At 40.5% G+C, this 14,209-nt stretch overlaps 1 protein-coding gene across 2 annotated transcripts; it reads left to right on the forward strand.

Moving 5' to 3' along the window:
• Positions 1-2,073: 2,073 nt before the first annotated feature.
• Positions 2,074-13,814, forward strand: LOC124288037. Of its 2 annotated transcripts, none has more exons than XM_046724600.1 (5): positions 2,074-2,564; positions 5,334-5,421; positions 11,051-11,159; positions 12,264-12,374; positions 13,056-13,814. In XM_046724600.1, exons 1-5 carry the CDS (start codon positions 2,258-2,260, stop codon positions 13,155-13,157), a joined length of 717 nt encoding a protein of 238 aa, XP_046580556.1. In that variant the 5' UTR covers positions 2,074-2,257; the 3' UTR covers positions 13,158-13,814. The 2 variants fall into 2 exon arrangements, with proteins under 2 accessions (XP_046580556.1, XP_046580555.1); XM_046724599.1 differs by having other exon boundaries at positions 2,079-2,564; positions 12,264-12,437.
• The last annotated feature ends 395 nt before the right edge of the window (positions 13,815-14,209 follow it).

Below are 14,209 nucleotides of genomic sequence, written 5' to 3' on the forward strand. Positions count from 1 at the left end.
ACCTTGTTTCGAAGGAGCCTCAGGGAAAATGATAGTTTTTGCTCGTACTAATTATAAATAGAAATAGTGGCATTGTAGCTTACCACATGTTGTTAACAGTTTCATGTAAACGAGGCCAGACGTTCATGAACGTTGACGTCGCCAGTAGTATTTAATGCTTTTTTTCTGGATAAGTACACAACTCATTAACAATTCGATGACATGAAAGGGAGATAAATACTTGCCAGTGTTTCAGAAGAGGAGATCTCCTTTAAGAGCATTTAGAATGTTGGTCTAAACGCTCTAATATCAATAAAGATTACTTGCACTTTAAACGCACCATAGATGGCTATCGTGGGTTGTAAGGCTGAATCGACCGTCTGGGAAACAGGTCTCTTTCATTATCAGTGGCAACAAAACTTCAACTTATCATATCAGTGCTTTGTTCGAAAACTGATCATTACTGTTTGAGGACGGCATTTGGAAAGAACAGAACAGGAAGGATAAACAAAGACGTGGTTTTTAAACACGGAACATTTAGTTGCCAAAACATACATGTAATAAGCAAACATGACTTTTTTTATAACAATGTTAGGTGTCGATTTTCAAATCGAAACAAACCCAGACATTCAACAAGAATGTAATCGCAAAACATTTCAGTGGGGAGCCTGTAAACAACTTAGAAATGATATACAATTACCAATTGTACTAGAAAGTTAACTAGATGAATAGATAGCGATTACAGCAAACCAGATATAATGACAGAAACACTAGTGGTAGTATAAACAGCAGTAATACAATCAGGGATAACCTACACATGGTCAACAATGGTCGAGCTTCTAAAACAGACCTTGGCTTGATATCTTGGGTGAAAAGACTATAAAGCGCGATGTATAATGTGAGACGATACAGACGTACTACTGGTCAACAATGGTCGAGCTTCTAAAACAGACCTTGGCTTAATATCTTGGGTGAAAAGACTATAAAGCGCGATTTATAATGTGAGACGATACAGACGTACTACTGGTCAACAATGGTCGAGCTTCTACAACAGACCTTGGCTTGATATCTTGGGTGAAAAGACTATAAAGCGCGATTTATAATGTGAGACGATACAGACGTACTACTGGTCAACAATGGTCGAGCTTCTAAAACAGACCTTGGCTTGATATCTTGGGTGAAAAGACTATAAAGCGCGATGTAAAATGCGAGACGATACAGACGTACTACTGGTCAACAATGGTCGAGCTTCTACAACAGACCTTGGCTTGATATCTTGGGTGAAAAGACTATAAAGCGCGATTTATAATGTGAGACGATACAGACGTACTACTGGTCAACAATGGTCGAGCTTCTAAAACAGACCTTGGCTTGATATCTTAGGGTGAAACGACTATAAAGCGCGATTTATAATGTGAGACGATACAGACGTACTACTGGTCAACAATGGTCGAGCTTCTACAACAGACCTTGGCTTGATACCTTATGTGAAAAGACTATAAAGCGCGATGTAAAATGCGAGACGATACAGACGTACTACTGTCTTCAAATCATTCCAGAAGTGTTCACACTATGCTGAAAAATTGACACTTGACCGCACAACTTCCGCACAGTTGCTTTCGTCAATTTGTAATACATTCCTGTCAACTGGCTATTGTCAAAATACAGCTTTATCAACTTCCACTGAATCTAAACCGGAAGAATGTAATAGAAATAAGTCCTTGTTCAACAAGACATTACACTCCGTAATGAAACAAGCTATGGCAGCTGACTTTAAGGCAGTTGAACTAAAACCATTTCATACTTATATACAGAGCTGTTAATACGTGTGTGCTTGCGTGCGTGTGTGTGTGTGTCTGTCTGTGTGTATTGATTTTACAAATAAAAGACAGCATACTAACCCATTGTCATCCACGTCTTACACAGACGATCCGCCCATTTTATCATACAACCAGTTGAATAATATATAAGTCTTAGTTGATGATTAGAATTGTTTTTAACACACGGCATGAAATGCATTATATCACCACGACTGCGATCAATGCCAGTAGTTAGATAGAAGAATCACCTCAAGATTGGACTAGATGTGATCGATTATAACTCATCAGCGACAAAGAACCCTTTGATGGCTAAACAGACCTATTTACCTCAAGAGCTCTTTCTATGCGGTAAATCAATTGAAGCTCACATGACAAGAAGATGCAGTCTAGCGAGTCGGTAAGAGGTTATCAGCCGCCACATGTGATAGTAGAATTTAAAGTTGGTTAAAGTTGACAAAATGAATTCAAGACTTGACGTACTGGGAATATTGTCTGTGTTACCCTTTCTGGATCCGTGTCACGGCCTGGGATTCTGCTATAATAAGACAATTTCAGCGGGTACTGTAGATCTGCGGCCTATCAACTATAAAGTCAAAAACTTCATGTCTTTAAACCTGGTTGACTGTGCCAAGGAATGTGCCTATGAAGAGACTTGTATGTCGTTCTCTGTTGACACAAACACAGGATTGTGTATCCTCAGCTCTCGTCCCCTGAGTGGTTTAAACACTCTGGATATGGATGGTTGGGCCGGTTTTGACTTCACCGGTGAGTATTCTTGTTTTTGGCTCTGATGACTCTTCACTATAAAAAAAGTGTGTGTCAGTTAATAGTTTAAATTCTTAAATTCGACTTAATCCTTTTCATAATCATACGAATCTTTGCTCAAAGCATAATCTATTACTATTTCGACCATATCATGAGTTTAACATCATGTCTATCATCAATTATTAGCCTAAATATACACGCAAGAACGGTGCAAGTTGAAATAGGGAACTGCATTGGAGTTTTTGCCACTTATACATCCTCAATGTGTTTACCATATGCCTGTTCCATTGATAAACTGAAAAAGTCTTAGAAAGACTTTTAAAAGTGGTACGTTATGGATGTCAACTTCTGTGTCGCCACCTGCAGGTGATCTGGTATTTATCCTCTGGGCTTCGGTCCTGAGCTGTTGATGTGCAGAAGGGCCGTGATTTTAGTTTTGCCGCTTGAAAAGGTGACATCTGTGTTGATTTTGTTCTTCACGGAGGGAAATCTGAAGGCTAACAGGGTATAGGCTGGGGATAGTGATTCTGAAGGGCAATGGAACAGGTTTGTGTCTTGGCTTGGAAGTCTTGTTGTTTTTAGACGAAGTGAAAGATTACCATTGAGTGAAGTAAGTTTTTTATAGGGTCCAAATCGCAGCTGAGGGCATCAAGATGCCAAATTACTTTGATACATCGGGTGATGGTGGCGATGATGGCTTGTTTTATCTGCGTGAGACAGCAGGGAGTGTTATAGATGTACTGGACTGTGTGAATCGGGGGTAAATATTAAACATTACGCAAATCAGAGTTCATTCAATTAGTGCATAAAGAGTCACATAATGAGACAATGGCCAGGGGACATCAATAGAGAGTGTGACCACCCTGGGCATCTATAACGGTTCCCAATTGAGCAGATCGATGCTCATGCTGTTGATCACTGGATTGTCTGGTCCAGACACGATTATTTACAGACCGCCGCCATATAGCTGGAATATTGCTGAGTGCGGCGTACAACTAAACTCACTCACTCACCCCATACACGCCAACACACTGATTGACGTCGTTAGTCGGATGATGACGTCAGCAGGAATCCTGTTCTATTAGTCCAAGAGAGTCTGTTCACGTTTCTGTCCTTTCGCTGGAGCTGGTACACGCTGACGATAAAGATGATCCCAGAGATTTGGTTTATGTCTGGAGAATGCCCTGGCCAAGGAAATACGTTGACGTTAACGTTGTGCAGGTATTCTCGAACAATTCTGGCGGCGTGAGGCCTTGCGATTTCGTGCTGCACATTGACTCCTATTGGTAGTTGTCGAATAAAGGTCTCAACACTTCATCCCCGTACCGCTGAACATTCAGATTTTCCTCAGATGATAACCAGTGTTCTCTGGCCACAAATGGCCGCTTCTTCCATCGAACGGTCGGTCTCCTCTACCTCGAAAAACTCGAACTCTGCCATCGTTTCTGAACCGACTGAACTGACTTTCATCTGTAAAGAGCACTCTCTACCGGTAACGTCGCTGCCCTCGACGTACTGTTCGTGCCCATTGCAGTCAGCGTTGACGGTGTAGACGGGTCAAGGCCATTCCATGGTAGGGGCGGGAGTCTCGTATACCAGCCATACCAAATCGTCAAAGGACTGTTTGTCTGCTGATGGCGTGTCCTAGTGCTGTCGCCGTCGCTGCCGTTGCCGTGACGAATCTGTTTCGGACGTGGATCTGCCGAATATAGCGGTCTTCGGCCGGTGGCCAATCTTTGGCGGTCTTGGGCTGTTTGCTGGTAGCGATGGTGGTCTGGCTGCAGATGAAGGCTCTTGCCAGCTGACCTTGTGAACATGTCTTGTTGCGCTTGCTTAAGTCTTGGCATATTCATGGTGGCTTTTCAGTTATTGCATGAAGGCTCTGTCCAACATTGGTATTTATGCCACAATCAAACACGAGCATTTGGACCATTGTCCCACAATTACTTTTTTCACGTTTTGAAATTTTGGGCCTGCTGCATTGTTATCGAGACCATGTTGCGTTTTGGCGAATGTTTTCTGCATGGGTTCAAACCTGTACCAGCGTGTTCATATTTTGTTTTACAGTTAACTTTCTTTTGCCCGGAACTCGTAAAGATCCGGGTTAGAATTTGTCTTCTATCAATGCTTGCCGTAAGAGGCGACTAACGGGATCCGTTGGTCAGACTCGCTGACTTAGTTGACACATGTCATCGTATCCCTTCTGCGTAGATCGATGTTCATGCTGTTGATCATTGGCTTTTCCGACCGCCGCCATATAGCCGGAATATTGCTGAGTGCAGCAATGTTTGTATCATGAAACCAGAAATCGGCGATATCTATCTGACAAATTTTCAATAAATGAAAGTCCCCATTTTTCATCATCTGAAAGAATTTACAGACTAATATAGCTGAAACAGCTACATTAGTCTTTTCAGACAACATTATTATGCTGATAATCTTTTATTAGCCATGGATAGCATATGATTGGTCGTTAGTAGCACCCACCAGTCAATAACACACCAGTAGAATTCATAAACTGCATCGAATGTCATTTGTTCTTGCTGGTGTATGATACTTGTAACCACATGTACCATAAAACCTATAAAACCTTTACTGAGGTCCTACATGTTGCATCACTGGTCAAACAACGTTTGAACACAATCGTAAATCGGGTGCTCGACGTTGATGTTTCTTAGACCGGAATAACATTTGTTGAATCGTACGTTTACCATCGTGATAACTCACTATTGCTAATACGATTCCGACAAGACTATGATATATTTGCAGATGGAACTCGGACTCCTGCGCCGGCTGCGCAACCTACAGAACTGTGGATAGATTCCGTCACGGGAGCGTCGTCAGAGTATGATGTTGCGTAAGTCTACTGATACACGTTCCTTTTAGCCAAGTAAAAGGGTAACGAATACTCATGAACGTTTCTATAACAACCACAACATTCAGTCACACAGACGTTTATCAAACAATAGAACATGGAGGATTCAACCCTTTTACTTGGTTGATACAGGTAAAGGCATTGGAACAATAAGTACGTTGAATTTCATAACTGAGCAAAATCACCGATGATACAGACATGTATACTATTAAAAAAAAGAAACGCACAACCCAGAAATCTGTTGCGAATATGTTCTATTTTCAAACATGTATAACTCGTCCACAAATAGACTTCAGTACATGACTTTTTGCATCGGTTTAGAAGAAGGAAATATCTATACAACCAAGTGGATAATTGTGGATAATTATAGATAACGGAGACGTTGAGCGCGATGGTGATGACGTAGTGCGGTCCCGACGTTCTCTTCCTGGCTCTCAGTCCAATCTCTCTCAACCTGTTCCGTACAGTTTGAGCGGATATCCTCCGAAGTCCAGGCACCCTGGCTGCTGTGCTCTCACCCGTGGCACGATCACGCAAATGTAGTACCCGGATGTACCGATCTTGGGCTGCAGTGGTGACTCGAGGTCTGCCTGTACGGGGACGGTCATTTGTTATGCCTGTTTGGTTGTAACGCTCTGTAAGCCGTGATATCGTGCTCAGACTAACATTCAGATGCCTGGTAACAGAAAATGGGTAATCTCCAGCGTGCATTCTTTCAATGGCGATGTTTGGTGTCGCAGCGTCAAGACGTGGCGTCGTGATTTGACCTTGAAACTCCTTCAAAACGAATGCCGATTTCCGAAAGTAATCTGGATTTTATAGCCAGACAGTGCATGCTCTTTGCTGCACAATTTCAACTTGAAGGTGATTTCTGTTGTGTTGTGGGGATGCCTTGTTAATCCTTGTAAGAAATCTCATCAAAATTAAACTTTTTAGGTAAAGTCGATTTTTTGCTTGTGCAGTTGTGTAAAATCATGTTATCACCAATTTTGTTACATATTTTGACGATTGTTTGAACACAATAGGTAATTAATAGATTTAAAAAATACAAAATGCCCATGCGTTTCTTGTTTTGAATAGTATATATATTATTCCACTTGATATGTGTTGTTTTAAGGTGATTTCTTACTTAAAACGCAAAGGTAAAGGTTAGGTGAGGTAAATGGGATTTTGTTAACCAAAGAAAGTGGAATTTAAACGCCACTGTCATTGTAAGCAAGTGCAAGGATAGTTGACTGTCATGTGGCAAACTCTGGTACATAGTCAACTCATGTATTTATCACAAGACAAGCAGTTGTCGGACGGGAAGGATCTCAACAGCTGAACTAAAACAATCATGATCTCATGAATATTACCGGTCAATATTACCGTTACCGGAAAGTCAGACAAAGTTGGTACATCAGATGATACCATACTCGCAGCATACCTCCCCCCATGTGTATCTTTGCCCGAGTCGATCATTATTTGAGAACTTTCCAGGTTTGATCGGGTGTGGATGAATGCTCCTGTAATATTTTCGAAATAAGTCATTGTCCAAAAATGTAGCCTCGTCTAAGAATATTGAATAACGCTAGTATCATGCGATGTTGAAAGAGGATTACATGCAGAATTATTCTTGCTTAGTCTTGGGGGTATGATATTACTGAGTTCAAGTTTGTGTTTCTAACTTGAATTGATTAACTTATTTGTCTTATATATTCTTGGACAGCATTTACTTAAGCTTTGATTTATTAACCCGCGTCTGGACAAAAGATCGATAGTATCTTTGGACAGTACGCTCTTTCTTTATAATGGATCCTTATACTGAACCGAAATCGACATTTTCTCTGATGTTGTACATAATTTCCACCAGATACAAAACATTCACGAGTGTTACTTAGTTCGCTAGAATAGGCGAAGGATTTGCTTTGTATGTTGGAATGATCTACATGCAATTATTTTGTAAGAAATGGGTTGTTATTGTATGCTTTGTATGGTGGAACAATAATAAGTTTGTCTTTCAATTCTCTGACTGAATTATGTGTCCAGAAATGTCTTGGTATGGCAGAGTTTATCAGTATTGTCAATAATCTGGACTAATTCACTCACAAATACATTCAAACAGTTCGTGCCCTCGTTTTATTGCACTTCAATAGCATTCATTGTGAATTTGAAATTATAGCCCCAATACATATTGCCTTGTCTGTGTTTTGGGGTCACTCAGAAATAGGCATCAATCTCGGCCATACTGCATATTATCGAGAGATCGGTATTGATTGCTATGTTTGCCATCGAATGTATTTTGCTACAAACGTTGCAGGATGTTGATGTACCTGAACCTTTTGAATGCTGTAGTGTTGGAAAAAGTGTATGATAAAGGTATGATGATCTCCACTTTAAAAACAAGATGGGGTGGTTCTGGAGATATTTATGCCTGATTTTATTGCTAAAATATTCACACCCCAGCCCTGGTTTGTAAATTTCAAATCTTTAAACACATTGACTCTTTTGTCAGTTGAATCATCACCGTTTTCTTTTGGCAGCGTTGAACAAAATTCAACACTTTAATTGTAGAGACTTGGAATTTCCTTAGACAAAAGGGGAAATAGCTTTGTGTAGAATTCATGGACGGTTTTATAAATGGCTAATATGACATCGAATTTAATGCGAACATTATATGATTTGCTGCCCTTACTGTGTCGATGAAGACACGGAAGATGGCGAAACCACACGCTAGTTTGTGAAGTCCCAGCACTGGACAGTACCAACATATCACATCCACAGTTCGCAGCCTTGACTTAAAACTGGGTATACTCGGTTGCAATCACTGAAGAGCATTTGATACTATAACTGGAGTACGATCCGACTCTCTATTTGTTCACATAATATCATCTCACGTGATCTATTTATCCTTTAAGCCAAACTTACCCGTGAAGGTCCGGGTTAGAATTGATCTTAGGTAACCCATGCTTGTCGTCAGAGGCGTCTAACGGGAATGGTGGTAAGGCTCGCTGGCTTGGTTGACACATGTCATCGGTTCCTACTTGCGCAGATCGATGTTCATGCTGTTTATCACTGGATTGTCTGGTCCAGACACGATTATTTACAGACCGCCGCCATATAGCTAGAATATTGCTTAGTGCGGCATAAAACTAAATTCACTCACTCTTTTTAAGCCAGACTACGCGATATTTGCATCACCAAATATCACAGACGAGACGAGACATTGACTCCAGTTCTTGATGATCGGTTCCTTACAAAACACATAGCATTTATTTAGAAAAGAGAAAAACATTTCTCTACTGAACCCACGATAAGAATACGTTAGATATGAAGCGCTTTTACTTCTTCACATCAGAGAAAATAACATACAACAGAAGAGAGAATGATGTCTTGCTTGCATACCTTTGAAGACTGGTAACACTATATTTGACGCTAATAAATAAACATATTGAAGAATACATCTATCCCAGCATCTGGCTTTTTTTACAAATAGCTTTAATATTTTATCCCTGTGACACTTGTCTGTGCTTATTTAACATGCAAGGACATACGGGAGAAACTGCACTTAACAGAAGTATGTTATACAACAGAATACATATCGCATTGTGTACCATAATCTGTGGATTCCTCCTTACGGAAAGTACAGACTGGAATAAACAGACTTTCTGTTCCAATACCCGGGTTCGGACCTACTTGTTCATTCCTGGTGTCTCCCGCCTTGATATTCCACAGGTGACTGCACAGATAGATATCTGTCTTTCAGCAATATTCCAACAACATCACGGCGGGCTACATTGCACCCATGTGGGGAATCGAACCCTTGTCTTCTAAACGCTTTAACCACTAGGCCAGCCAATCACCGCGAACAGGAAGAATGAAAAGCACTAGACAGATACTATGCCTTCTCGCTCTGTGCGTGTACAAAAGACGACAAGCTATGAGTATGTGTGACGTAAATCTCAAGGTTCAACTCTCGACGATACCGAGATATTCTCCAAGAGATTACCTCCAGTAAATCTTTGTAAACACCTAGGGATGTACATTGAGCAGACAGCACCATAGGACGACACACAGTATACCTAGACTCACAGTGACGTTATCCCATCATCATTTGAAGCTTCTATAGGTCAGCAAATTATTCTTAGCGGGGAATATGTCCAACAGATATTATGCAGATAGTGCTTCACTTCTAGAGATTTATTTTGCATTTAACATATTCATTGGAACCAACAATACAATTTGAACTTGAGAAACTGTGCGGAATTATTCATGTGCAAGTACACAATACTTGTATTTAAAATGGGTTGGAACTACAGTGTTCATACTTGAAGCCTTCAGTGAGTCTTCTGCCAACAGAGGCGCAAACAAACCACTAAAGAATCGGTCTCCATCATTTGTACACCAGGAGGAGATATTTTAGGTCCGCTTGGTAAGGTTGATGGGAAGTGTGTTGGTAACATAAGCGGTAAATCAGTGTCCTGTGGGTTTGGTTCATGATGTCAGCAATTGGGGTGAAGGTCACATGGCCCACCTGAGTTGTCTTCATACAACTGTTTCACTATAGCGTTTGTACATGTATTAGTTGGAGGAGATTTTAGGTGACACACTAATCAAGTTGGAAAGGGAATACCCCTTAGAGATATCCAATCTTCCAAGTGTTAACATTTTCAACCATACGCTCGTTAGCGTCATATATCCCTTGCAAGAAATATACATTAATAACTACAAGTAATTTATTAAATATCAACACAAAAAAGGTGGTTTAGACATTCTTGGGAAAGATAGAATCACCTTGCGATAGAGGGACAGGCCATACAAATGTTTACGGCTACGAAGATGACCAGGACACAGAGGGCTGACGTAGATGTAAGCAGAAGCCAAGAATAAAGAGGAAAACGTCCTGATTGACCACATATGTAGACACGCCACAGACAAAATGTAGAAGAGTGAGTGAGTATGGATGTACACCGCTTTAAGCAATATTTCAGCAATATCATGGAGGGAACACCAGAAATGGGCTTCACACATTGTACCCATGTGGGGACTCGAACACGGGTCTTCGGCGTTACGAGCTAACGCTTTAACCACTAGGCTACCCCACCGCCCCGAATGTAGTAGAACATTCTGTCTGTGATGGACTATGCTGGCATCGCGGCGCACCTTAAAGGACTAGGGACGCTTTGTAGATGAATGACAGGTCATTGACTACTTGACACGTATTGATCTTATAAGATTATATTTTTAAAGATGTTTATGATGAGATAAACGAAGTCAATCATCACGTCCATAGATGCGTTGCTGATTGCGACATTAAACAAAATTAATTTACTCCGACTCTGTCACGGTTTTCCCTTCAAACGGTTCCCTGTAATGTAAGGAGGTAAGTCTGCCATTAGTTGAATGGAATGCTGGATATTTAACTTACACAGTTTAACTACTCCAAATGAAGCATGGTTTCTTGTTGATGAACAGTCTACTGTGGACTAAACACAAATTTATCATGTTTAAATATTCCGAAACAGCATCTGGTCAATATGTTATGTGTTCTATATATCATGTGAGCTCCGCTCAAGCGGCTATATGTCCTTGTAATACTTGTATGTAATATCATATTGTTGCATCTTTCCAGTCATGGCGCAGCTGAAATAGCTGGCCCTTCTGACGTATACCCGAATCACGGCGATCTGGCAGGTGCTTGGGCCTCGAAAAACTGGAGCAAAGGCGATGAGTGGATCAAGGTGAAAACAGTTGTCTAAAGTATCAATAACTTGGCTTGAACACAGATCACTACCACAATGAACAGAATTCACGCTGTATGGCCGCAGCCTGCCAATAACTTGTTCAGTGAGAAGAACGACACTCACCTACTGATGTTATAAGCAATATTCCATTAATGAGTGGTGAAAACAATCTATAACAATCATGAGCACGAAATGTTTTCGGTCGCTCCTTACGACAGACATAATTAAAACATGACCAAACTGAGTCAGTGCCGATGTAAAACTCATTCTAGTTTGGTGAGAAATTTGGTTGCTAGGTAACAGCAGGTAGTTTGTAATCGGACAGTATTCATGCCCTAACATCGAGTAGCGAATAACTTACATTTGTAAATTACTTTGCTGCAATTTGCTGAAATTATCAGATTTTGGTACACTTGTCTCAGGTAAGTTAAGCGAAAGGTTTCGAATTGGTCTTTGATCTTGATAAACAAATTAAAAGAAAAGGTTTTCAGGTATGTGGTGAGCGGTTTGGGCAGTTTTTGTGGCTCAGGTGTTATACATGTAAGGAATGCACACTCGGAAACAGGAACAAACTATTTTCTTGTTATATTTTGTTTGTGTTTCTGATAGAATTCTTCTTTGCTGTAGAGTACTTACGAGTGTACCGTATGAACATAAAACTTCCCCTATTAGTTGATTTTTATAATATAAAAAAAAATCAAATTTCTGTGCATCCTGTGAAAATAAAATGTAAGTTTTGAGGCGTGTTTTAGCATGTGGATTCACTTCGAACATAGGCAACTGTGGGCATGTGGCCTGTTTATTAGAACATATTTCAATCAGTTGTCTGTGTTGAAACGTAGCAACCTACAACATGAAGTCCGCCGTGTGCTGTATCCGTACACAGTACAAAATAACATCACCGGAGTCGATAAGTGAATGGTTTTGCCACTATATATAAACCAATACGCCTACTTTACTTGGGCAACACGTTCTCCTGGGGCAAATGTTCCTTTAGGGAAATCGAACCCGCGACGAGCGGATACTTTAACCATTAGGCTGCCCCTTTCTAAATTAAAAAACCCTCGTGTGTACATGTTGTAACTCATTGTGCCATTCCAGGTAAAGATTGCCCAACTGCTGTACATCCTCCAGATTGACATTTATGAGACGTACCATCCGGGAGGCACAAAACACATTCAGGCGATGCAATCCAACGGAGTCTGGGATATGGTATGGACCACTTCGCAGTTGATCAAGCTCACAACGAGCAGAATTAACTCGATTACACTGGAGGTATATATCTTTCCTAAACTGTACAACAATGTTACTCACCTATGATAATAATATATGATATTTGTATAGCGCTAATATCCAGCTCAACTTAGCTGCTCAAAGGCGCTTTGTTTTCCCTCGATCATTGGATGTCAATCTCAACGGCACATCGTATTTTTCAATCTCAACTCCATGGGGACCATACAACTCTTGCAGCCATTAAGGCATACCAAGTTAATGTGGCATTCCTATCCTTACAAGGTACTCACAGCTGGGTGGACTGGGACATATAGTCACAGTAGTTTGTCCACATTGATGTACCCGCAACTAGGTGCTTGCACCTATTCATGTGGCTACAATCTGGTCATATACCAACGGATTCATGGGTTCGTTTAAGTGCACAGGGTTGTGTAATGTACACTAGGTGTTGTGATAACACTGAAAGAGTCTGCACACAAAGTTGGCTGCACGGTGTTTACACCCGGTCACAGGTGGGCTCGATCCAGGCACCTTAAGCTCCCCGGATCACTAGTCTGGCGCCTCAGATCGCTCGCCCACCCCCACCCATCTGTAATACCACACGGGTAAAGGTTTCTCCAGGGGGTTCTGCATATAATGTCATTACATTTGTCTTTACAGATGAATTATACGACCGATGAGTTGTGGATAACCACAAGTGGTGAAGCTGCGCAATACTGGGTCGAACTGGATGCGGTCAAGGTCATCGGATGGCCAGCCTAGGATATTTTCACATGGTGCATCGAATGCTCATAGCAGATACTAAGACAAGCCTGGTTGTTAACTATAAGCTTATCAGTACATTGAGGATGTTCTGGCCGAAATAGTGAACCACAAAATATTTGGGAACAATGAAAATCTGAAATAATGATTATACATATTTAATACCTTGCGTGTGTGGAAATACGGAAATAGAAAATACATTAACTAAAAGGAAAATATGTTATACGTTTTACTTAAAATGTTGAATTTTCTTAATATTATATATTTTTCCAAATATCGTCCAAGTACCAAGTACCATATCGTATATACCAAGCTGTTTGGCTTTTCTTGTCTGAGAAAACAGTTGTATGTGTTTGTAAGTGATACCTTAAACAGTGTTTCCTTAACTGTTGCACAGCGTAAACCGTTTTGAACATCTTACATGCTATAACATCTTTACAAGTTCATATTAAGCAAATATAGTTTGGCAGCCCTGTTAGTTCAAATGTAAGTGTTATTGGCATCTTAAAATGTTAAAAATGAATAATCACCATGTTGTATAGGAACATGCCAGGTTGTAGGCAGGAATCGGGAAGAAGCCATTCATTGTTAATATTTTGTTTAACCTTTTGATTCATAGTAAAAATGCATTGTATGTATATCTACAAATAAAGACATATTGCGTTAAAGTCATTTCGTTACCCATGAGAGGAAAAGTCATTGTTCTAAACATCGTTGAGTGCCAAGTTAGGAAGTACAATATAAATTTATGGAAAACAACTTATTTTATTTCGACGTTTCGATACAGATGCTTGTACCTTTGTAAAGCAGGTCAGGTTTGTCCATATTGTTCCAAACAGTCGCAAATTTCTTGCGTTAGAACAATGACCATATTGTACGTACGCTTCTGTGAATATCAGAGGCAATACAGGTCAAGTTAACTTTCATGAGGTCCACAGCTCTACCAATAGGCGTATCAATAACTGTTGTCGAATATATGTACATGCTATTAGATGTAGATTTCCAGGCTGAAACATTAAGTTTACCCAAATTGAGGCCGTAAAGGCTTTCGG

This window comes from Haliotis rubra, unplaced genomic scaffold (assembly GCF_003918875.1).
Source record: "Haliotis rubra isolate DU_JTF1 unplaced genomic scaffold, ASM391887v1 Scf41, whole genome shotgun sequence".
Classification (NCBI taxonomy): domain Eukaryota; kingdom Metazoa; phylum Mollusca; class Gastropoda; order Lepetellida; family Haliotidae; genus Haliotis; species Haliotis rubra.